Source organism: Palaemon carinicauda, chromosome 15 (genome assembly GCF_036898095.1).
Source record: "Palaemon carinicauda isolate YSFRI2023 chromosome 15, ASM3689809v2, whole genome shotgun sequence".
Lineage (NCBI taxonomy): Eukaryota > Metazoa > Arthropoda > Malacostraca > Decapoda > Palaemonidae > Palaemon > Palaemon carinicauda.
This window is the reverse complement of record NC_090739.1, coordinates 2,947,173-2,970,591: the sequence shown is the minus strand read 5'-3', so window position 1 is coordinate 2,970,591 and position 23,419 is coordinate 2,947,173. Positions and strand designations below refer to the sequence as shown.

The following is a 23,419-nucleotide window of genomic DNA, read 5'->3' as shown; positions in this document are numbered from 1 at the left end:
GGAGAGGAGGCTGGTGATCTGTGGGAACATGGCATCAATGGGGGAATCAGTTTAAAACCAGGTGCCCTCCCATATCGTCCATTTCTCTTTGCATTCTGTATAATAAATTTTAATAGCACCACTAAAACAAGTTATACACAATTTGGAAAGGGGGGGGGGGCGGCTGGTCAACCAGTAATATAAGTCTGAACAATATCAAGTTCCTGGAGTTCCTGGGGTAAAATAAAAATTTATTTCAGCCCTATGTATCAAAGGTTATAGCTCGATACTTACAGTATAACTCGTGCGAATAGATCAGGGACACAATCCAATCTTTTTATATAAAGAAACCTATGGTTAAGAGCAAGATTAGTTGACTGATAAAGTGAGCCAATTTTTGAGAAGTACCCTTTGAACCATTGGAGATAGCTAATCTAAGGAACCTCATAGTTAAAACCAATTCTAGTGGAATTGTTATCTGCAAAGTGTGATCGGATTACAAGACATGGTAGGCTTTTCAACTAAGGATTCAGTTCTCTTGCTGCCCGAGTTCAGAGCCAAGAATAACTTCCAGACGAAAGCTTTGTTTGGAAGAAAAATTGGGTAGAGATTTGATGGAACTGATCCTTTGAACAGTGAGGGCTCTATGAATCTATTTATGTAGGATCTCTGGGAATTTCTTTTCTGTGGTTAGGGTACCTACAAGGCCTTTATCTAAGCATCAGAAGAGCATTTATAGAAACCCACATGGATTGAGGAAAGCTAAGGTGAAATCTCACAGTATGAAAGAGTTGCCATTTATTTAAAGTACATTTTTAAATATTTAACTTAGCCGGTGAATATATAGCTGCAACTCTGTTGCTCGACAGACAAAAAAGTGTACAAAAAAACTCGCTAGCGATCGCCACACAGGTTGCGGGTGTGCTCACCAGCGCCAACTGTCGGCCAGATACCAAACTCTATGTAAACAAAGACTCAATTTTCTCTCTGTCGACGTGTCGACAAGACGTACTTTACTCGCTGTTGAAACCTGGAGTTTTTCCCATCATCTTTGGTGAAGTACTATATTCTGGTTTGAGCTTTCGCAGTGTAGGTGTTTTTTTCTTCATCTTAAATCTTGAACTCGCTTTGGATAGATTTAATTTTTGGTGACAAAGAGAGAATGGACTTTCTTTGACTCTTAAATGGCCGACCCTTCCCTTAGACGGAAGTGTGTTTAGGCTTTTAGTAATTATCTTATCACGTTATAAATTAATTATAGATTTTCCTCTATATATTTTATATCTCTCCGCCTTTATTAGGCCTCTTCGATTAACTTTCCATTTATAAACATAAAAATAAATTTTAATGTTTTGTTTATATGCGACCTTTCCTGAGAGTAGGCGGTCCTAACTTGGAAACCGAAGTTAAACAACGTTGAGCCCTTTGCAATCGTAAATAGCTTTTAAAGAGCTAATGATTTAAAACCTTTTAAATGAATATTTTTAATAAATATTTTATGAAAGAATTTCTTTGAATAGTCTTCGTACTGTTTTCAAAGATGAATTAACGTTTAGTTTATTTATACTACGCAGTTTGCGCTCTATCGTTACGATAGAGAGAGAGAGTATCACGGTTTCACTTTGCAGAAAGAGTAAATTGATTCTGACGTTTTGTTCATTCTTCTTTCAAAGCTTAAATGTTTTAAATTCTATTTTAAAGGAACTTTTTAATTGAAAAACCTTTCAGTTTTTTCCTTTGGTCAAATAACATGTTTTTTTGACGAAATGTAATTGGGCTCTTCTCTTAGGTGCGAAATCAAGAGAGAGAGAGAGATAGAGACGGAGGGAGAGAGAGGAGAGAAAACGTTCCGTTCAAGCGGGTAACGTTGTTCCCGTGTTACTCTCGTCCCTAGTCTCTGTACGGGGAGAAAGGATAAAACTTTTTTAGTTTTTTATTCTCGTCCCCAGGCTATGTGCGGTGAGAGATTGAAAACGTAGTTTTGAATGAACTAGTGTTTAGTCTCTTCCCCAGCCACTGAATTTTTTATCTTAAAATATGTTTTCTGTTTTTTGCTGGTATTAATGAGCTTGCATTATACGACTGATTTCGCAATTACTACCTTTTGATGAGGGTAGAATTGCGTGCTTCAGGTAGAAATCAGTAAAAGTTTTGATTTCAGTGAAATAAGTGCAAAACAGAAAATCGAAGTGATAAAGTGATATTGCGCAAAGTGTTACAGTGTTGCGTCCGAGGGTTCGTCTGTTCGTGCCTGTCGTTCACCTAGTCCGGGACCTCTTGCAAGCTCCCAATCCCAGGGGAGAAGTAATGTCGAACGACTTATGGGTTCGAGAGGCCTTGATCAACGAACAGACGTTTCCCTCTATGGTATCGGGTGTATCTTACCAAGATCTCCCCTACCATAAGGCGAGAGAGACGTTTTTTCTCCTCGTCATCCGAAGGCTTTTCGCATAAGAAACCTGTAACAAGGTTTCGAAGCCCTTAAGCGAAAGTCAGTCCTTTCAGGACAGGTCCAGCGTCCTGGTTGCAACCATTAGGACAGCTCTGACCCTATGCAGTCATCGGAAAACTGCTCGCCGCCTAACAAAAGCGTAACACAGACTCCGAGAGTCCTTTTTGTTGGCAAAGTGTTGCGGTCACAGACGTTACCCTCGTCTCTTACCACAACCATTTCCGTTGATCCTTAATGGGTTGTACGGCAAGACATGCAGAATATGCTTGCCTCCCTTATGGAAGACTATTCTGCCGATTAGTCCGTTGAGTCTAGCCGTTTATCTCATCGATATCCTGGCTTTCAGCCAACCTGACGTTCCTTTGTGCTTCCTGTTGACGTTGGCGTAGCTAAGTCACGTCAGTCAGGTTGTTTAGAACCACACTCGATGCGGTCTCGTGTGGATTTTCAGCCACATTTGGACGTTAGGCCACTTGCTGATGCTCCTGTCGACGTTCAGGACGTTCGCTAACAATCGGAGTTGACTTGTTTTGACGCTGTGCGTCAACCTCCGCATTCTAGAGTTGTTTTGACTGCTCAGTCTAGGCAGTCAAAGCAGTCTCGAGTGGACGCTGTGCGTCCTCACGCACCTGTTGTTGTTGACAGTTCAGTTGTTGACAGTTCACAGACTGTCAAGCAGTTACATGACGTTGCGTCCTGGTCCGCTACTAATGCACCAGTGCGTGTGGACTCTGCTTGTAAAGCATTGCCACCACGGTAGGTCTCTCCCTTGCTTGAGACTCAGCTTTTATCGGACAAGGTTCCTGTAGATGAGGAAGTTGCTGTTCCCCCTCCTACTGATATTCCCTTGAGGACTCTGTCAGACGGAGAGGAGCCTAAAGCTGCTTAGCCCTCTATGGACTTTAATTAAATCATGATGATTTTTTTTTAAGGATCTTTGTCCGGATCTTTTTGTAACTGCTGCTCCTCGTTCGCCTAAACGTCAGAGCTTACACTAGGCCTAGCTACTTCGAAGCCGTTGTTTATAAGCTAGTGCTCTCTCGCTCTCCTAGAGAGCTTTACGTTTGCTAGGCGACTGGTTTTTCACCAGGAGGAGTTTGGGGGATACAGCCTTTGCTTTCCCTTCTTTCAAACTGGCTTTTAGAGCGAGAGTCTGTTATGACACGAGAGAAGTTCTCGGCTTGGGAGTTCATGCCTCTGCCCAGATAGACTTCTCAAATCTCGTAGACTCTCCCTGGCGCCTGGCCAGGAGACGCTCTAAGTTTTTTACAGGTCAACTTCACAGCTGTTTTCGAGCCTTTGAAGTTTTGCTGTACAATTATGTCATGCATAAACAAGGCTTTCAGGGATGGAAAGCGGTACCGCCTCAGTCGCTAACCCGTCTGTTGCCGCACCTGCTCCCGTAGACCCTAAATGGGCTTTGCTGCAAGACATGCAGACCAAGCTTGCGTCCTTGATAGAGGACTTTAATGCGGAGAAGGTTGCTGCTGAACCTTCTGGCCAACAACCTTCCAACCGGTCGGTTGTGAGTCCTGTTGACGCTGAGGTAACCTTCTCGCGTCTACCAGTTGAGGTGGTTCCTCCACCGATGCGACAGAGTGTGGGTTGCCAGCCGCACGTTGACGTTAAGCGACGCTCGGAGGTGGTTGTTGACGTTCAGGACGTTCAACAACCAGCAGTGGTGACTTGTTTTGACGCGGTGCGTCAACCTCAGCAACCCGTTATGGTGTTGACTGCACAACCCAGAGGGTCTAGACAGTCTCGGTTGGACGCTGTGCTTCCTCGCGCACCCATGGTTGTTGACAGTTCACAGACTGTGCAGCAATTCCATGACGTTACGTCCGGCTCCGTCACGCATGCACCAGTGCGACCGGACTCAGCGAGCCAGACGTTACCCACTCCGTTGCCGTTTCCTCATCAGTTTTCGGATGAGGAACTATCTGATGAGGACGTTGCTGAACAACAAGACGATCAGCCCCCAGAATAGATCAAGCCCTGCTATCCATCCAGAAGATGCTGAAGAAGGAACGCTGTTCAGTCAGGCTGTGGATGAGTCTGGTGGGGACGCTGTCATCCCTGGAACAGTTTGTATCACTAGGAAGACTACACCTCCGTCCTCTTCATTACCATCTGGCTTTTCACTGGAAAAAGGACAAGACGCTAGAAGCGGTCTCGATCCCGATTTCCGGAAAGATGAAGTCTTGTCTGACTTGGTGGAAGGACAATATCAACCTAAGAGAGGGTCTTCCCCTGGCTGTTCAGACTCCCCACCACGTTCTCTTCTCGGACGCATCGGACTTGGGCTGGGGCGCGACACTGGACGGTCGGGAATGCTCAGGTCTGTGGAACTCGAGTCAGAGGAGCATACATATCAACTGCAAGGAGCTGTTGGCAGTTCATCTGGCCTTGAAAAGCTTCGAGTATCTCCTTCGAGGCAAAGTGGTGGAAGTAAACTCGGACAACACCACGGCATTGGCGTACATCTCCAAACAAGGAGGTACCCACTCACTGACGTTGTACGAGATCGCAAGGGACCTGCTCATCTGGTCAAAAGGTCAAGACATCTCCCTAGTAAGGAGGTTCATCCAAGGCGACTTGAACGTCATAGCAGATTGTCTCAGTCGGAAAGGGCAAGTAATTCCAACCGAATGGACCCTCCACAAGGATGTGTGCAAGAGACTTTGGGCCACTTGGGATACACCATCCATAGATCTCTTTGCAACCTCGCTGACCAAGAGGCTTCCAATCTATTGCTCTCCAGTCCCGGACCCAGCAGCAATACACATAGATGCTTCCCTCCTAGATTGGTCACATCTGGATCTCTACGCATTCCCACCGTTCAATATTGTCAACAAGGTACTGCAGAAGTTCGCCTCTCATGAAGGGACAAGGTTGACGTTAGTTGCTTCCCTCTGGCCCGCGAGAGAATGGTTCACCGAGATACTTCGATGGTTAGTAGACGTTCCCAGAAGTCTTCCTCTAAGGGTAGACCTTCTACGTCAGCCACACGTAAAGAAGGTACTCCAAAGCCTCCACGCTCTTCGTCTGACTGCCTTCAGTCTATCGAAAGACTCTCGAGAGCTAGAGGCTTTTCGAAGGAGGCAGCCAGTGCGATTGCTAGAGCAAGGAGAGCGTCTTCCATTAGAGTCTACCAATCGAAGTGGGAAGTCTTCCGAGACTGGTGCAAGTCAGTTTCTGTATCCTCGACCAGTACTTCTGTAGCTCAAATAACTGATTTTCTCTTATACCTGAGAAAAGGACGATCCCTTTCAGCTCCCACTATCAAGGGCTACAGAAGCATGTTGGCATCGGTCTTCCGGCATAGAGGCTTAGATCTTTCCAACATAAAGATCTGCAAGACCTCCTTAAGTCTTTTGAGACCACCAAGGAGCGTCGTTTGGCTACCCCTGGATGGAATTTAGACGTGGTACTAAGATTCCTCATGTCACACAGGTTGGAGCCGTTACATTCAGCCTCCCTGAAAGATCTCACTCTTAAGACTCTTTTCCTGGTATGCTTAGCCTCGGCTAAAAGAGTCAGTGAGATTCATGCCTTCAGCAAGAACATTGGATTTTCGTCGGGAAAAAGCCACCTGTTCGCTGCAACTTGGTTTTCTAGCCAAAAATGAGCGGCCTTCTCGGCCTTGGCCTAAATCTTTCGATATTCCCAGCTTATCGGAGATCTTAGGCAATGAACTAGAAAGAGTCTTATGCCCTGTTAGAGCTCTTAAGTTCTATTTAAAGCGTACTAAACCTTTACGAGGCCAATCTGAAGCTTTATGGTGTTCAGTTAAGAAACCATCCTTGCCTATGTCAAAGAATGCTTGGTCAGACTTTATCAGATTGTTAGTACGAGAAGCTCATTCACATCTGAGTGAGGAAGACCGAACTTTGCTTAAGGTGAAGACGCACGAAGTTAGAGCTGTAACAACTTCCGTGGCCTTTAAGCAAAATATATCTCTGCAAAGTATAATGGACGCAACCTATTGGAGAAGCAAGTCAGTGTTCGCGTCATTTTACTTGAAAGATGTCCAGTCTCTTTACGAGAACTGCTACACACTGGGACCATTCGTAGCAGCGAGTGCAGTAGTGGGTGAGGGCTCAACCACTACAATTCCCTAATTCCATATCCTTTTAATCTGTCTCTTGAAATGTTTTAATGTTTTTATGGGTTGTCCGGAAGGCTAAGAAGCCTTTCGCATCCTGGTTGATTTGGCGGGTGGTCAAAGTCATTTCTTGAGAGCGCCCAGATTAGGGGTTTGAGGAGGTCCTGTTGTATGGGTTGCAGCCCTTGATACTTCAGCTCCTAGGGGTCTGTCACCATCCTAAGAGGATCGCGAGGCTCCGTAAGGAAGACGTACTTATAAGGCAGAGTAATCGTCTAAGTCGACTTCCTTACCAGGTACCTATTTATTTTGTTTTTATTTTGATAACTTCTAAAATGAAATAAAAACTCTTAGCTCATAAGATGTAAACATATTTAACTGGTCTCTACCCACCACCCTGGGTGTGAATCAGCTATATATTCACCGGCTAAGTTAAATATTTAAAAATGATATTTTAATTATAAAATAAATTTTTGAATATACTTACCCGGTGAATATAAATTAAACGACCCTCCCTTCCTCCCCAATAGAGACGCAGTGGGATGAGGAGAAAATTGAGTCTTTGTTTACATAGAGTTTGGTATCTGGCCGACAGTTGGCGCTGGTGAGCACACCCGCAACCTGTGTGGCGATCGCTAGCGAGTTTTTTTGTACAGTTTTTTGTCTGTCGAGCAACAGAGTTGCAGCTATATATTCACCGGGTAAGTATATTCAAAAATTTATTTTATAATTAAAATATCATATTAAGAAAAATTTGAGGCAATGCAGTGGAGAAATGTCTAATTTTTTACTCTGAATTTTGGGATGATTGGTCTCTAGGATCTATAGTAGTTGAACAAGATAAAAAATTGGTTAACTGGTAATAACACAGGTTAGATTATGTTGTAAGATAAGGTAGCAAACAGGTTTAGCAAAGGGAAGAACAGTCAGCCCTCTGAATATTTAGCAGGTCCAGAAGTCTGCTAGATTTTTTGGCAGCTGTACACTATTCTCTAATTAGACCTCTTCAACTAACCTGAAATCCAAGCTCCCTGTATATTCTCTAGCTCAGCCAGATTCAGTGACTTGGAAACTATACTCAATACTTCAGAGATTGACAATTTTGACACCTTAAATATTTCCTCTGGCCTAGCTGAGGTTGTCTAACTACTCCAAATGCTTTTGGTTTAAAGACTACTGAGGAATGGAAGAGGCAAGGGACAGTAACAGTGCCCTAGCTAGAAGGGCAGTGGCTTAGAGACTGGCCATATTTACATATGATCAGCACCCAAGACCCCTCTCCACCCAAGCTAAGACCACGGAGGGCCAGGCAATGGCTGCTGATGGCTCTGCAGGTAAGCTCCCCCAAATCTCCTATCTCTAGCTCACAAGGATGGTGAGGTTACAGACAGTACAAGAAACTATCGAGCTTGAGCAGGACTCAAACCCTAGTTCAGAAGATTGCCAGGCAGGGAAGTTTCTAATAGTCCACAACCACCCTATGGTTGGTAGTGTACCTGGACCTTTACTGTTGTGAGCATTGATTTCGTATCTGTGGTCTCAGCCTGATTAGTTGCCTACTTGGACTTATATTTTGCTTTGCTGTCGATCAACCCAGACACCAGCCAACCTGGAAGAGGCTCATGAACCAGCTGCACATCAACTGGCTCTATGCAACCCCATGCACTGGGCATTTTCATTCCTAGAGGTCATCGATCAGAAATCTTGCAGAAGCCATTACCCATTTTTGTTGACCTCCAATTACCAACCTGACAGGAAAAGTTAGGTAGATATATTGGGATTGAGCCTTCATACCTTTCTGGTGATTGTAGACTTCATTCTTCTTCACCTCCAATTCGGTGACAGCCTTCCTAGCCGACAGATCACCCATCTCCTAAATTTTGGAAATTTGGGTGTAATTAAGGACCTACATAATCTCTTCCATTATTTTGAGAAAAGTCTTTTGTGAGATAATTCAGATGTTGGAATGGGTCCTCTAATAATTAATCAGTATAAGCCTTATCAAGGTCCCATAGAAATCACTACACGAGACTACTATATAGGATAATATTTTTAAAAAAAAACACTGCTTTCCTTTTAGCTTTGTACTGTGGGTTTATTGTTCTCCAAGACCCATAGTTTATATTCAGAATGGCAAAACTGAACCATTTCTATTCTAGCCTTGGAATTCAATGACATAGATGAACTTGCGTCCTTTGAGAGCCATCCAAGAGTGCTTTGAGAGACCCGGTACCTAAATTAGTTTAGATAACATGCTCTTATCAATGGTTCAGCAAAGGAAAATTTCTCCAAGAACAATTTCCTGCTATGTGAAATTGGTAATTGAAAAGTTATATTCAGGCATCTCAAGAGGAAGAGGCTGGTCCATCGAGTACCAGTGAAAGAAAACAGGGCCCTTGGTTTCAAGATGAATGAAAAGATTTTAGTAATTATTAATACAGGTTAATGGAGTAATTAGTTAAATCATTACACCTTTCTTTCTTTGTGTTATTATGCACAGAGATATATAATTCTATTCTTTAGGACTGTATATTGTGGCTAAACAAGAATATGCAAGTCAGTTTTCTTCTGCTTCCTATCTTCGTACTCCACATCAGTCATTTTAAAGACACTCTCCTACAAGGTTACTCAAACTACATTTCACTTGAATGGCTACTTAGCCTTTGTGCCACTTTTGATAAAAAAAGTACAATTTATCTTTGGGCGTTTGTCGCTGTACCCCATGAGAATCTCTGTGCTCCGTAAGATTCATCAAATCTTTGCAAAGGCTGGGTGTTGACTATTTCATTTTTTGATATGTAATTGTTCCAACACAGAGTACTTACCTAGAACTACTTTCTTAGGTGTTACTGGTAACTATTCCCCAACCGACCAGAATTTTGTGTAGTTTACCCTATTCCCATTTTCTATGGGTGAACTCAGGCGGAGTGATACGTTTCCTGAGGCGACCCGGGGTCAGAGAGCGTGCTAGATTAGGTCGTGCTCCCCAGTAAGTTTCTGGTCGCGACGTGATTCACATCCCGCCGCGCTCTCTTACCCAGTGCGACCCTTTGTGTCCCCGACCCTTTGTGTTTACCACGTGGTTCCTGTGCCCGTATCCTTACCCCTTTCCCTTGTGTCCTTGTGTCTCTTGGTGTTAGTATTTTTATTATGGAGCATCCACGCCGTTGCCCTGGGCCTGTGGCCGGCAAGTCTTGTGGGGCTTTCCTTTCGAAGCCCGAGGTTGATCCACACTCGCGTTGTTCGTCATGTAGGGGCAAAGTATGCTCCCCTACCGCCACGTGTTCGGAATGCGAGTCTTGGGGCGAGATTCAGTGGGTCCGTTATGGGACTAAGAAGAAGAAGTCGGCCAAGAAATCGCCCAAGAAAGCTACCGTGTCCGCTGCTTTGATGTCCCCGGATGCCTCGTCGGAACGTGGTTCCCTTTCATCTTCCCCAACCCAGGGTAGGGGTCGAGGTAAGTCCGTTGCGGGGAAGCGGCCCATTGTCCTTCCCCAAGAGTCTGATTTACCTGTGGGGGAAGTTTCTGAGGTGTTACAGGCATGTGTGGGGCCTGAGGGAAGTGCGGTAGAGTGTGTAGAAGACGAGGTCATGGTGCCCGCAGGGCCCGTCTCTACCGAAGACCCGATGTGGGGAAAGTCAGGTACTTCCTCTTCTCCCCCATCTTGGGCGTGTGTTTCAGGTACTTCGGCCGCCGGGGGGGATGCCGAGAAAGGCCATTCGTCAAATTCGGACCCCGTCGTTTGGGATATTCCTAGAACACCCTGCAGGTCACCCTTCAGACTAGAAGAGGAGTTTGACCATTGGATCGGCCGCAAGAACGTTCCTCGGACCCCCCAGCGCCCGCGGCGACTCTTCCGCCTGTCTTCATGCAGCCTGCGGAAACAGAGGTTTGGCATGGAGTAACCCCCGCGGAGTTGGACGCCTCAGGTGATTCGGCTCCCTGGGCGGTGACAATCCTGAGGGAAGGTTACAGACTACCCTTCTTAGCGGAACCTCCCCCGCTTATTCCAGCCCTTCAAGCAGAGTGGCTGATTCCCAAGGACCCCTTGAAACGGGCTGCTCTACAGGAGCAAGTGTCTTCCATGATCTCCAAGGGAGCGTTGGAACTAGTCGAAGAGCCCGGCCCGGGGTTCTACAGCAGGCTCTTCCTAGTGGAAAAGGCGACAGGGGGATGGAGACCAGTAATAGACCTGTCGGCCCTCAACAAGTTTGTGGCAAAAACAGAGTTCAAGATGGACACTGCCAAGACAGTGTTGGCCGCCTTTAGGGAAGGGGACTTCATGATACCCCTGGACCTCAAGGATGCCTACTTCCAAATCCCCGTCCATCCCTCCAGCAGGAAGTTCCTCAGGATAAAGTGGGATTCCCGAGTGCTACAATTCAAGACCCTTTGCTTCGGGCTGTCGACGGCTCCTCAAGTGTTTACAAGAGTCTTCACGACAGTCTCTGTATTGGCTCACGAGCAGGGCATCCGTCTGATCCGGTACCTGGACGATTGGTTGCTTCTTTCAGCCTCAAAGGAAGAATTGAAGAACAAGGAGGGAAGTTACTTCGTCTCTGCGAGCAGTTGGGTATCACGGTCAACGTAGCGAAGTCCCAGCTGACCCCCTCCACCAGGATGACCTACTTGGGGATGGTCTTGGACACCCAGCTAGTGAGAGCTTTCCTTTCGTTGGAGAGTTTGGAGAACCTAGAGCGTGTTCTGCAACCCTTTCTGTTGGACCTTCCCAGGAGGGCCAAGGATTGGCAGAGGTTGTTGGGCCACCTAGTGTCCTTGGAAAAGTTAGTGCCACAAGGGAGACTCAAACTTTGAGCAGTGCAGTGGAACCTGAAGGAACATTGGTCTCAGGGGAGAAACCCCCACAAACTGGTTCCGGTCTCCCCAGAAGCGAAGGTAGCCTTGCAGTGGTGGCACGACAGGAGGAACACCGAGCTGGGGATGCCCTTCGCACCCGACCCTCCGGAAGTCCTATTGTTTATGGATGCGTCGAAGGAAGGTTGGGGCGCTCATCTACTCGACCAATCGACAAAGGGAAAATGGTCGAGCGAAGAAGCAAAGCACTACATAAACGTGCTAGAGATGATGGCTGTGCTGAGAGCGAGTCGAGAATTCGTTCATCTCCTCCGGGGGAACACGGTAGCGTTGATGTGCGACAACGCCACAGTAGTAGCCTACATAAAGAAGAAAGGGGGTCTAAAGTCGAAAGAGCTATGTTCGTTATCGACGGAACTTCTGGAATGGGCAGCAGAAGAAGGGATCGAGTTCACAGCAAGGTTCATCCCGGGAAAGAGGAACGTCCTGGCGGACGGCCTCAGCAGAGTAGGCCAAGTAATAGGGTCAGAGTGGACTCTACATCCAAACACAGCTCAGTCAGTCATACTGAAGTGGGGTTCCCCAGTAGTAGACTTATTCGCCACACGTCTGAACGCCCAACTCCCCGTGTTCTGTTCTCCAGTTCCAGATCCGTCAGCGGCGTTCGAGGACGCCTTCCAGCACCCTTGGGACGGCCTCGATGTGTATGCTTTTCCCCACTTCGGAATGATACGTCAAGTCCTCAACAGAGTACGGACAACAGCCAACCTTCAGATGACTTTGGTCGCGCCTTGGTGGCTGGAGAGGGAGTGGTTCGCAGACTTAAAAGAACTGGCCCTTCTTCCTCCTTGGCCTCTCCCGGACAGGCCGGACCTTTTTCGTCAACCCCACTTCCAAAGGTTTCACGAAAACCCTCGGTCCCTCCGCCTTCACGCGTGGAGGTTATCGAGCGGCTTCTGAAGAAGGATAGATTCTCATCGAGGACCGCGACGAGGATGTCAGGTTACTTAAGGTGGTCCTCTATCGCTGTCTACCAAGGAAAATGGGCAGTCTTCTCGAAATGGTGCGCTTCCCGTAATATCAAGCCCTTGGGGGCCTCAATCCACGACTTGGCGGACTTCCTGGTGTATTTCAGGGACGATTTGGGCTCGTCCATTCCGGCAATAAAGGGAGTGAGGGCAGCGTTAGGTCAAGTCTTCCTCCTGAAGGGCATTGACTTGGAATCCTCTCGGCACATCTCGATGCTCATCAGAAGTTTTGAGCAGTCGTGCCCCCCACAGGAGGTGAGGGTACCGCAGTGGGACCTAGCCATAGTACTCAAAGTCCTGTCAGAACCTCCCTTTGAGCCCTTCAAGGACATCCTGGATAAGGATCTCACCCTCAAAACGGTGTTCCTCTTAGCCCTGGCTTCAGCGAAGAGGGTTAGTGAGTTGCACGGATTATCGTACGAAGTTTCACGCTCAAAAGGGTGGCGGGAGGCTTCCTTTCGGTTCGTCCCTAACTTTGTGGCCAAAACGCAGAACCCAGCCTGTTGGGATCCTCGGTTCGAGGGCTTTTCGGTCCCAGCAATCCCTAGGTCAGACAACCCTAAAGACTTACTCTTATGCCCTGTCAGAGCAGTAAGAAAATACCTTGAAAGGACCTCCAGGCTTCGACCGGAGATCAAGAGCTTATTCATCTCAACTGGTCAGGTGAAGAAACCAGTTTCTAAGAACTCAATCTCCTTTTGGTTGCGACAAGTAATCAAGAGAGCTTACGAGGTTTCGGGAATCCCTCTTCCAGGTAGGCCAAGGCCTCATGATATTAGGGGTCTAGGCACCTCCCTGGCGTTTGAGAAGAACATGGCCGTGGGCCAGATTCTGAAAGCGGGTACCTGGTCCAGACAGTCCACTTTCACGGAACCTTACCTGAAGGACTGCTCTAGGAAATCCTGGGACGGGTTCAACCTTGGCCCAGTCATATCAGCCCTGCAAAAGATTTAAAGGTCATGGCCCCAGGGAAACCAGGGGTGGTAAGCCATGAGACACAAGTTCATCCCTTACCTTTCCCCCCCCATCATCCTTTCCCTTACCCTTAATCCCCAACGTGGGTGTGAATCAAGAGGCCCTGGCGGCCAGGATATACGTCTTCGACAAGAAATACGTCTCAGAAGTAATGGTTCAGAGGCAAGCCACTTAGACACTAAGTTAGTTTTTTGGGTAGTTTCCCCTATTTTCATTCAGCCTTTAGTAGGGGTCATCGGAACCTAGTTCCCCTTCGAGGTGCCCCCTTTTTTCGCCCGATCGTGCTCCTAAACCGTCAGACCCTAGTCCCTGCAGGACACTCCCTCCTCCTAAAGTTTAAGTCTCCTAAGAAAGTAGTTCTAGGTAAGTACTCTGTGTTGGAACAAATCACAAATTTTGAGTAATTTGTATTTTTCCTAACATACTTACCTAGAACTACTTTCGGGTTATGGCCCGCCCATCCTTCCCCGAGGGTCCTGCAGGGTTGAGGAGAACCCTTTTTGGCTACGAAACTTACTGAGGAGCACGACCTAATCTAGCACGCTCTCTGACCCCGGGTCGCGTATCACTCCGCCTGAGGTCACCCATAGAAAATGGGAATAGGGTAAACTACACAAAATTCTGGTCGGTTGGGGAAGAGTTACCAGTAACTCCTAAGAAAGTAGTTCTAGGTAAGTATGTTAGGAAAAATACAAATTACTCAAAATTTGTGATTTTCCTAATTACTTACTTGTCATCCTCTTATTCTTGCTGTGTCAGGTTTAATCTCTGAAAAACAATGAAACTAGTTACTATTAACTACTGATGGGTCAGGAATACTGTATATGCTCAAAAATGGCTTTTAGCTATTCCATTTCTGTCTTCTAGACTTCATAGAATTTAAGTCTCGGGACATTTGAACTGTGAGGGCTATATAAGATTGATGAATTTGCATGAAAGTGTTACCTTTTGTTCCTTGTTTGATGTTGGCTAACCTTCCAAAATTTGGGAAAGTGCCTTGGTAAATAGATAGATAGAATTATTGTACTTTTAAAATTCAAATGTTTTCTGTCAAATTTTCTTCACTAAAATATTGTACTCTTATTACAGCTCTTCTTGTGACTGGCGAGCTGTTTACCTTTGCAGCTTTTGTTCAGCGTTTTCCCGAAGTTCTTTCAAAGATGATGTTGTTCAGCATTTGCAGTGCATTTGGTCAGGTAAGGAATAGCTTTGTTTGACACTCTTCTCTTTTCAATTTGAAAATAGCAAATACTGTTGGTGTGATAGTCCTAAGTAGTTTATTTTTTACAATATTTGCTTTGATATACTGTCCAGTCTGAAAGACTTTTAAAACATGAGAGTTCCTCTGCTGCTGTTTTTATATTAATTTTGCTGAACTTAAAATTTCTTTGTATTTATAACATTGGATTTATTTTCAGTTCTTCATATTCCTGATGGTGAGTGACTTTGGGCCTCTACCTTGCTCAATTGTCACTACTACACGCAAGTTCTTCACAGTTTTAGGTTCAGTGCTGTTCTTTGGAAATGTACTTTCAGATAGACAGTGGGCTGGGACAGCGCTAGTATTTACTGGTAAGCTAATATTTATTTCCACATATCCCCAATTAATTCACAATCCATGTATCCCCCTGTTTATCAATCTTTTTAAACTTTTATCTGTTGGACAGAAGAATGTAGTCTCACCACACATGTGGCATCTGGATCCTCACAAATGTCTTGACCACCTACTCAGTATAGTGTTACATCCGCAAAGTCGGGTCTTGTTTAATGACTCTAGGACATGAAAAAAAAAAGGCATGAAATGAAGGAAGGTTGAGGTCGCCAGCCGACATTAAAACTAAAATTACCAACGAAAATTTATTTTCAAAATATAACTTATTTAACTCCTAATATACAAAGGGAGCCCAATGGGTAATTGGTTACTCTTGATAAATGGAGCCCCAAGTAGTTTCACGTGGGGTTGGATAGACTATGGAAGACTTCAGCAAACACAATCGCATTCCCTGGAAAGAGAAAATAAATGAAGTTATCACCCAATCACTTACATTGGTTAGAAACATGAAGTTGTGTGTTTATAGCTCTTAAGCAGTAATCAATAATTGCATAACTCGCTTACACTAGAACTCTGAGTTCATTGTCAGTATGGATATTGCCAGAAGATTAATCAGTCATATATTTTGAATATTCTGAAGCTCACAAAATAGTGGCAGGGTCTGATTACCTTTTTGTAGAAGTCATGCTTATCCCTTTTACCTTAGAAATATCAATACTGATAGGTTAGCAGTTGTTAATACTGCATCATCAAGCAATAATGAACTCTTTACTCTTGTTCCCTTTATACATAAGATTTCTCTTCCATTTTACCTGCAGGTACTTGGCAATGTAAGTTTTCTGTTGTTTTTTCAATAGAGGTTTCTTAAATGGTTGGACAAAGTCCAATTGGACCTGTAGTTGTGATTCATTATCTTTTGTCTTAACATGATTTACGTTTAACTTTCTATTGTTCTTGGCATTGTCAATAGATGTAGATATACAGGGTCATTTGCTACAGCTTTTCATGTAAATGGTAAGACTTGTTCATATTCTGAAAGACTTACCTGTTCCAAAGGCCTAGCTTTATAAACCTTACAGTTTTGGGCATATATGTACAGTATTATATGTAAAACCCTTAGGCTATCAGAAAGATGGTTCTTGACATATAGTCCTCAAATACTCTAACTAAATCCTTCTAGGAAACTGATGTTTTTACAATTCAAAACTATCTTTTCTATACAAATTCAGTTATCAGATATATTTTCTTCCCACTGACGAATCTTGCTGCCTCGCTAATAGTTCATTAAAAAATTTTAGAAGGTGAAAAACTATGTAACTGAGGAGCCATAGAGTGCACATATAGTGAAGCTACATTCTATCTGACAGATAAAACTAGTGAATGGATTGATCTATGAAATATTGCATAAAAAGCGAAGTTTTTTGGCATTTTGTCATTTAATGCTATTAAATGATTAGGAATTTCTAAATGCTGTACTGTATAGTATCAGAATTGAACTCCATTAAGAAATGAGCGATTTATTACATTAGTATTTGTTCTTACTCTTATTCAAATCTTTCAACCTTTTAAATAGGGAGATAATTTCAGCGTAAGCTGGAACGGCTGTTGAATTTGTTAACGAGGTGGTTAGCAACAGGTGGTGAGCACAGGGTAGAAGCCTCGCCCTTCCACCTATCAGAAGAGCCCCCACTTTGAATTTCTGCTGCAATGAGTATGGACATACTGTACCTTGTGCCCCAATGCAAATTTTTTTATTTTCTTCTTCTTTCAGGAAAAAGCTGTCATAATTCCTGTAATGGAAATGAAGCAAGTGTTTTAGTCTTTCCAGAGTAAAGGTGAATGTTGCAACCTGTTAGTGTAAACTGGCTGTGCAGTAAATCCACACACACTGTGCATCTTGTAGGGGCATGATTATTCACAATCATTCAAGTTTCATGAATGTAAGTCATGGCCTCCTGTGCAGTGGCAGGCTGTTAAGGGCAAAAAAGAGAAACTTACGCCCCCTGGCTCAGTCCTGGAGTGTGTGTGTCGGAAGCATGGAGGCCTCGGATCTACATTTGCAGGCTTTTCAGGTTCTGATGGCGTGTATAGTTCCCCCTCAGTGTTTTCCGCACCTCATTGGAAGTTTCAGGCTCTCCACCTGTTTCCATGCAAACACCACTGATAATGAGTTTAACCTTAGGAAGGCTTGGGCCTCTTTAGGTCTTTCAGGTAGGCTCCCTTTGACTTTATGGAGGGAACTGGTAGCTAAAGTTACCTCTCCCCAGTTGGTGCCAGTGTCTCCAGAGGAAATGCCAGTGGTGAAAGGTATGGTTGTGTCCCCTGCCCCATTAAAGCTTGTAAGGTGACACCTGTGTGGATGGATAATGCTCCTATACCTAAAAGTGTCACTCCTATGTTTGGAGCCCGATGCCAGGTGTTATCTAGTTCCTCACCATTGACCTGGTCACCCTTGTGTTAGCCTCCGTTACCTGGTCCCAGCTCACTTCGCTCAGACCTTGACTTTGTGGCAGAGCCCGAAGAAAAGAAAGAAATGTGTGTAGTATTCTTTCTAATCATGCTCTAACACCTCTGGCTCTAATTCTGAGGCTTTTTCTAAGCTAAGAATAAGAGGTCCAAGAAAGCCAGCCTTAAGCATCAGGACAGGGCTCCTTACGATATCACCTCCTTTTCTGGGAGGATGGCCGACCATAATCCTGGTAGCCAGGTGGGACAGGAGTCTAAGGATCCTGTACACTTTCTGTTCCCTGGTAGATGGAAGAGGTTTGGCACCCTGCCTACCTGGACGATTGACTCCCGTTCCCTCATCCAGTAATACTTCGGTAGAGGCTGTGTGCGATTGAAGACCAGGAGTTGGTGATAGACGGACATTTTCCCCGTTCCTCTGCCCCATGGACATCCCACCACCACCTCGATCAACAGAGGGAAGAGAATGTGCTACTCCTTTCAGTTCTGCCCTGATTAGTGCCCGGGGTTCTCCCCCCTGCTGTCGGCCTTCTTGGGCATTCCTCAGCTCAGTTTATGTCAAAGACAGAATGGTTATAATTGTGTGAAGAAAACTGAATCATCAGAGCCACACCCTCTATCCTGCTTAGGCATGAATGTGTTTCGAGATTCATCTGCCTCTAAAACACCTGACCTTGGACCGGTCATTGATCAGTACTTCGGTTCCCCTCAAGGCTTGAGGCTGCCTTGGTCAGATTTGGTTAATTTTTTTTTTTTTTAAACAAGTTAATAGTCTAATCTGTGGATCCGAGAACTCTTTCTAGAGTCCAGCCAGTCAAATAGAATCTTGCCCCTTCCCCCCTCTCAAGGCAGAGATGGTTCTATGCACCAGAAATGTGTTGTGTCATCTCCTTTGCAGGTTGATCCATCAGTGTGTGCAGTTGGATAGACTCAAGGGTAAAGGTAAATCTTTCATGGCCTCTTGAGTTGATGGCCATGGAATGGTCAGCCATGGCCTGCCTCCAAGCTGTTTCTTGGCTTGAGTCATTATCTGATGGGAAAGTAGTGACCATCCTTGCACGTAAGTTAGCATACTAGTGGGCTAACTGGGTTTTGAAGATAAGGGATACTTTGGTTTCACCATTTCTCAAAACAAATCAGCCTAAAGGTAACTGTTGCTTCGAAACTCTTCGGTGTGGATGGCAACATCTCTCTTTCCAAGGAATCATGTGAAGGTGGAAAATTTGAGCACAGCTTCGAAGGGCTCCCTGATCCAGCATGTAGTCTTCTCAAGGGTCCTTGCCCTTTAAAGGGAACTTAAGCCAAATCCTTGTGTTTGGGTGCAAGAAAGGACCTTGTGCCTGTTCCTTGACCCCGATCGTGCCCACAACCTTTTTTCAGAAAGAATCCTGTACAAGCACAGCCTTTTCCAGCCCCCAAATTGTCCTTTAAGGAAGGGCAGTGGAGGAAAGGGAGGGAGGGAGGGAGAGGAAAACGCTAACGCTGGCATTTCCCTGTTTCCCTGCTGCCAAGAGTAGGGTTAAGGCTGTTTTGCCATTGGACATTCTGGCAGAGAGACGAGGTTGAATCGTGGGTAGTGAGTGGCCTTTGTAACCGTTGCTTGTTACCCTTTCAGAACCATCGCCTTCCCCCATCTCACCAATAGAGTTTTCGTTAGACCCTCCCAACATCGATGAAAGCACCAGACCTTGTGGACAGGTAGAAAGGATATTGGAGTTTAATGTGCTTAGTCTCCAGGCTTCTACAGTCAACTCTTCCTGCTGGACAAGGCAATTGGGGGCTGGAAACCATTTATAGACTCACCACTGAACTAGTTTGTATGGCAAACTAATTTCAGGAAGGAAATAAGACTGTTGTGCTCCATCAGAGAGGGACTTATCAGTGGAACTGAAGGATGTAAGCTTTCAAATATCTATGCTTCGGTCCTCCTCTCAAAAGTGCCTTTGCTTTTCCCATTGTGGTATGGTGTACTAGTTCAAGACTGTGCTTTAGACTGTGTACAGCTCTACAGGTGTGTTCACCTTGGTAGCAGCTTGGACCCACTCACATGGGATAAGTCTGTTTTTGTATCTAAATGATGATCTGATCCTTGCCTCTTCAGTGATGCAATTGCAACAGAATCACGATTGGATTCTTGCATTTTGTCACAATCTGGAGATTGTGATAAACTGTTAGTCTAACTTCCTATCAAAGTACAGTAGAGGTTGAAGTACTTCGGGAATGCTAATAAGATATAGCAGCAGTAAGTCTTTATGCCAGATGATAGCATCAGCAAGCTTAAGGAGGTTGCACATCCATTTCTGTTCAAGACTGAAGTCCCAGTTCGGCATTGGCAGCATCTTCTCGACCACCTTTCATTACTTGAAAAACTCGTTTCACACAAGCGCCTTTGGAGATCTCTTCATTTGCGGTGGAAAGATCACTGGTCAGCCACCAAGGCTCCATATTTTACTTGGTGACTGGGGTATCACTTGACTCAGCATCCGGACATGCAACTGTTCTCAAGTGCGTTGAAGGAGATGGCCCACATACCTGCCCGATCTGGTTGTCTCAGGGGTTTGGTCCCTAGAAAAAATGTATCTGTACATTAACATCCTCGAAATGCAGGCAGCCTTCCTATTGCAGCAAGCATTCCAAGAATATTTGGGGAGGCACTCAGTAGTGTTGATGAGCGATAACACCACTGTAGTTGCTTGCTTCAAAAAGCAAGGGGGCCACTGTCTCATACCCTCTCTGTAAGCTGATGAAGCGAATGCATGTCTGGGCAGCGTTACACACCATGAACTTTTTAGCCAGGTACATTCTGGACAAGAGGAATGTAGTAGCGCACACACACCCAGTCATCAGGACCAGGTTGTGGGGTCGGTGGTCCCAACCATCATGCGCAGCGTGGTCTTCTTGCCCTGTGGGGATTAACCCATTGGCCATGTTCAAAGACACCTTTTCTCTGTTTAGCCAGGAGTCAGGATGACCCTGGTGTCTCCCAGGTGGCTTAGTTGAGTGGTATTCCTATCTGTTAGCACTTTAGTTGAGGTCTCAAAAGAACTACCCTATCTTCCGAGTTACCACCAATCCATCAAGTTGCTGGAATTTCACGACTGGAGGCTATCCAACATCTCTGAGCAAAGGGCTTAATGCAAGGCACTGCACAGATGTCTGGGTACCTGCAATGGTCCTCTGTCACTGTCTTACTAGGGGTAGTGAGCGGTCTTCTGCGATGTGTCGCAGCATGGATACTTCTTTGTTCGAAGCAACTCTAGTGCAGATTATGGATCTCGGGTTCTCTGGATGAAGGGGTGGAAGTAGGTCTACTTTAGTTTTGTGCATGGCTTTGTGGCCATAAACCAAGAACCTGTCGGTGCACAACCCCTGGTTTGAGACCACCTCCATCTCCTCTTTACTTGAGGTGTCGGGCAGTGATCAAGAAGAGATGCAGTTGTGTCCCGTGAGGGCTTGCTATCTGTTGAGGATCTGAGACCTCAGGCCTGATTTTCAACAACACTTAGTTAGCATGCGCAGGGCAGGACCAAGAAAGAGGTGTAAAGGAATACGATCTTTGTGGCTTTGTGAAACGATCCGTACAGCCTAAGCCTTGACAGCTGATAGAGTTGAGATACCAGCTAGGACCAGAGCTTGCGAAGTCAGTGATATAGGCCCTACCTTAAGCCTTAAAAAGAAACCTTTCAGTTCGCAAGGTGATGAAGGCATGAAACTCCAAACCACCTTCTCAGCCTTTTACCTTCAAAAATATACCAAACAAGGCCCTTGACATCTTTGTGCTTGGTCCTGTGGTGGTTGCTCATGTAGTTGTGTAGCCAGCACAGTTCCTGCCTGGATCAGTAAGCATTTTGTTTATGGTGATCTGGAATGAATGGTAGAACAAATGACTTCCTTATTTTTCTGCCCCCTCTCTTGGGGGCGAAGCGGTTGAAACTTACATTTTATATAGTATTATGGACTAATATCCCCTTCAGGGGAAGGGTGTCCCCAGTTGACCATGTATAATACATCTAGGCAAGGCCTTGTCAGTCTGCTTAAACTCATGAGAGACAGGAAGTTGCTGAAGTCATCCTTTGCTTCCATATGGGACTAGGTGGATTAACATTTCCATGGAAGAAAGAGAACCAACCAGTTCTATTCTAGGCCAATTTCCTACCCATCAAGCAGCGAGTCTCCCTTTTCGAAAGGCTTTTTAAAAAGGACAGTTTGTATGTACTTTTATAAAAAAAAAAAAAAGGGGGGGTTTGTACAGCTTAAAAAAAATTTCCTAAAGAAATTGGGTTTTTACAAAAATAACAGGTTTTTAAATGCCACCAAGTTATCTAAATTTTAGTCATTACCTAGTACTGTATCTGACTCATGGATCTGTCATGCACAAGGTATGATCCCCCCATGATTTTAATACTGCAACCCTATTGACGGGTGAATCTGGAAACATTAGGAACACATAATTAACTGTTGTATAAAAACTTTTGTGCTTTAAAAAATTACATTTCTTAAAACCAAATGTACAGTAGAAGACATTTATCTTTGTAACTGTTTTTACTTTTCTCCCACCAGGTTTAACCTTAGATGCCATCTATGGAAAGGCTCCAAAAAAGGAATTGGTAGAAGTGAAAGCAAGCAAAGAATAAATATATAATCAATTGTATTCAGGGATCTCACACAAAAGATTATGCCCTTCATTATATATGGTGTGAGTGAGTATGTGTGGATATAATTGCTGTCAGAGAACTGTAATATAAAGCTCCTTGGTGGATGATTGTTGTTTTGTTTGGTTTGTAGTTGTTGAAATATATTTATTTATATTATCGAATACTCTCGTTTTTAGGTATGAGAAATGTTAAATAGGAGATAATTAAAAAGGCTTTACTTAACTCATCCATGACATGGGATACAGCTTACTAAGCTGAAAGCAAGGATGTCAAGTAACATAAGCAGAGAAATTATTGTATGTTGGTCATAAAAATGAAAATTTTTCTTTTATTTAAAGCCGATCATTGTTGAAGATAATAATGCTTTTATAGTTTTATACTAAGCAGAAAGTACCTTATGCAGCACTTGCAGTGTATTAATAAACTGGCACTATTATCGTCCAATTTACATCCATCCTTCGTGTATTGTTCATGCTGCAACAAGTACATTTTGTATAGATTAAAATTTATTCATCCAGTTACAACCTCGGTCTTATTTATCGATAGTTACTAATGTATTTTTTTATATGAATTATCCTTTGATTACCCAATGGTATAGTAAAATTGCTAAGAGAATCAAGTTTGTGGACTTTTACTTCCCTTTTTTGTCTATCAAGACTTTATGTGCACAAGAGACTGCTTTTTAAGAGATTTTGAATAAAACTGATATTGGAAACGTATGAGGATTTGATAATTTTGTACTTTTTTCCTTTGTGCCTGTTTTCTGCACTTTGTGCATATAAATGTTACATAATAGCTTAAAAGCACTTCTCAATTACAGGTAATTATATATTTCACTATATTAATGAGCAATATGTATCTTTATGAAAAATAATTGATTATTAGGCCAATTTCAAATCACTATTTTAGAACAAATATTAGGATAAGCCCTATGGGGATAGATGTGGTGTCATTAAGCCATTTTAAACATGGGTTTAACAATAAAGCACTCATGTTGCTCTATTTATACTGTATTCTTCATACTACAAATTCTCATTATTGAATAGCATTGTGAGATATAGTTTTGTATACTCTCATCTTTTTTTACATGCTTGATGATAAAAAAAAAAAATGGACCATTTACATTCATTAATAATTTGTTTCTAATAATATTACATTTATAAATTCAAAATAAATTTCCACTAATCTTACATTGATAAATTAAAAGCAACTTTCCACCAATCTAATTATAACTGATGAAATGTAAAATGTAAGGTTGTGTAATGTGAAATATATTGAAAAGCCTTAAGAAACTGGTACACTAATCAAAGCGATCTCCAAATTTAACTCCCTGTTCCTACACAGATACAATCCAAATTTAACTCTTACATGTTCCTACACAGATACAAGCC

General features: G+C 44.0%; 1 protein-coding gene across 1 annotated transcript in view; it reads left to right on the top strand.

The window, feature by feature from the left end:
• meigo (Solute carrier family 35 member B1 homolog meigo) overlaps positions 1–22,648 on the top strand; it is a 64,376-nt gene extending 41,728 nt beyond the window's left edge. The window contains exons 7-9 of the mRNA XM_068388058.1: positions 14,445–14,551; positions 14,774–14,927; positions 21,934–22,648. Of these exons, the coding sequence (XP_068244159.1) occupies positions 14,445–14,551; positions 14,774–14,927; positions 21,934–22,007 (335 nt within the window). The 3' untranslated portion in view covers positions 22,008–22,648. The remainder of the gene's footprint in view (positions 1–14,444; positions 14,552–14,773; positions 14,928–21,933) is intronic.
• The last annotated feature ends 771 nt before the right edge of the window (positions 22,649–23,419 follow it).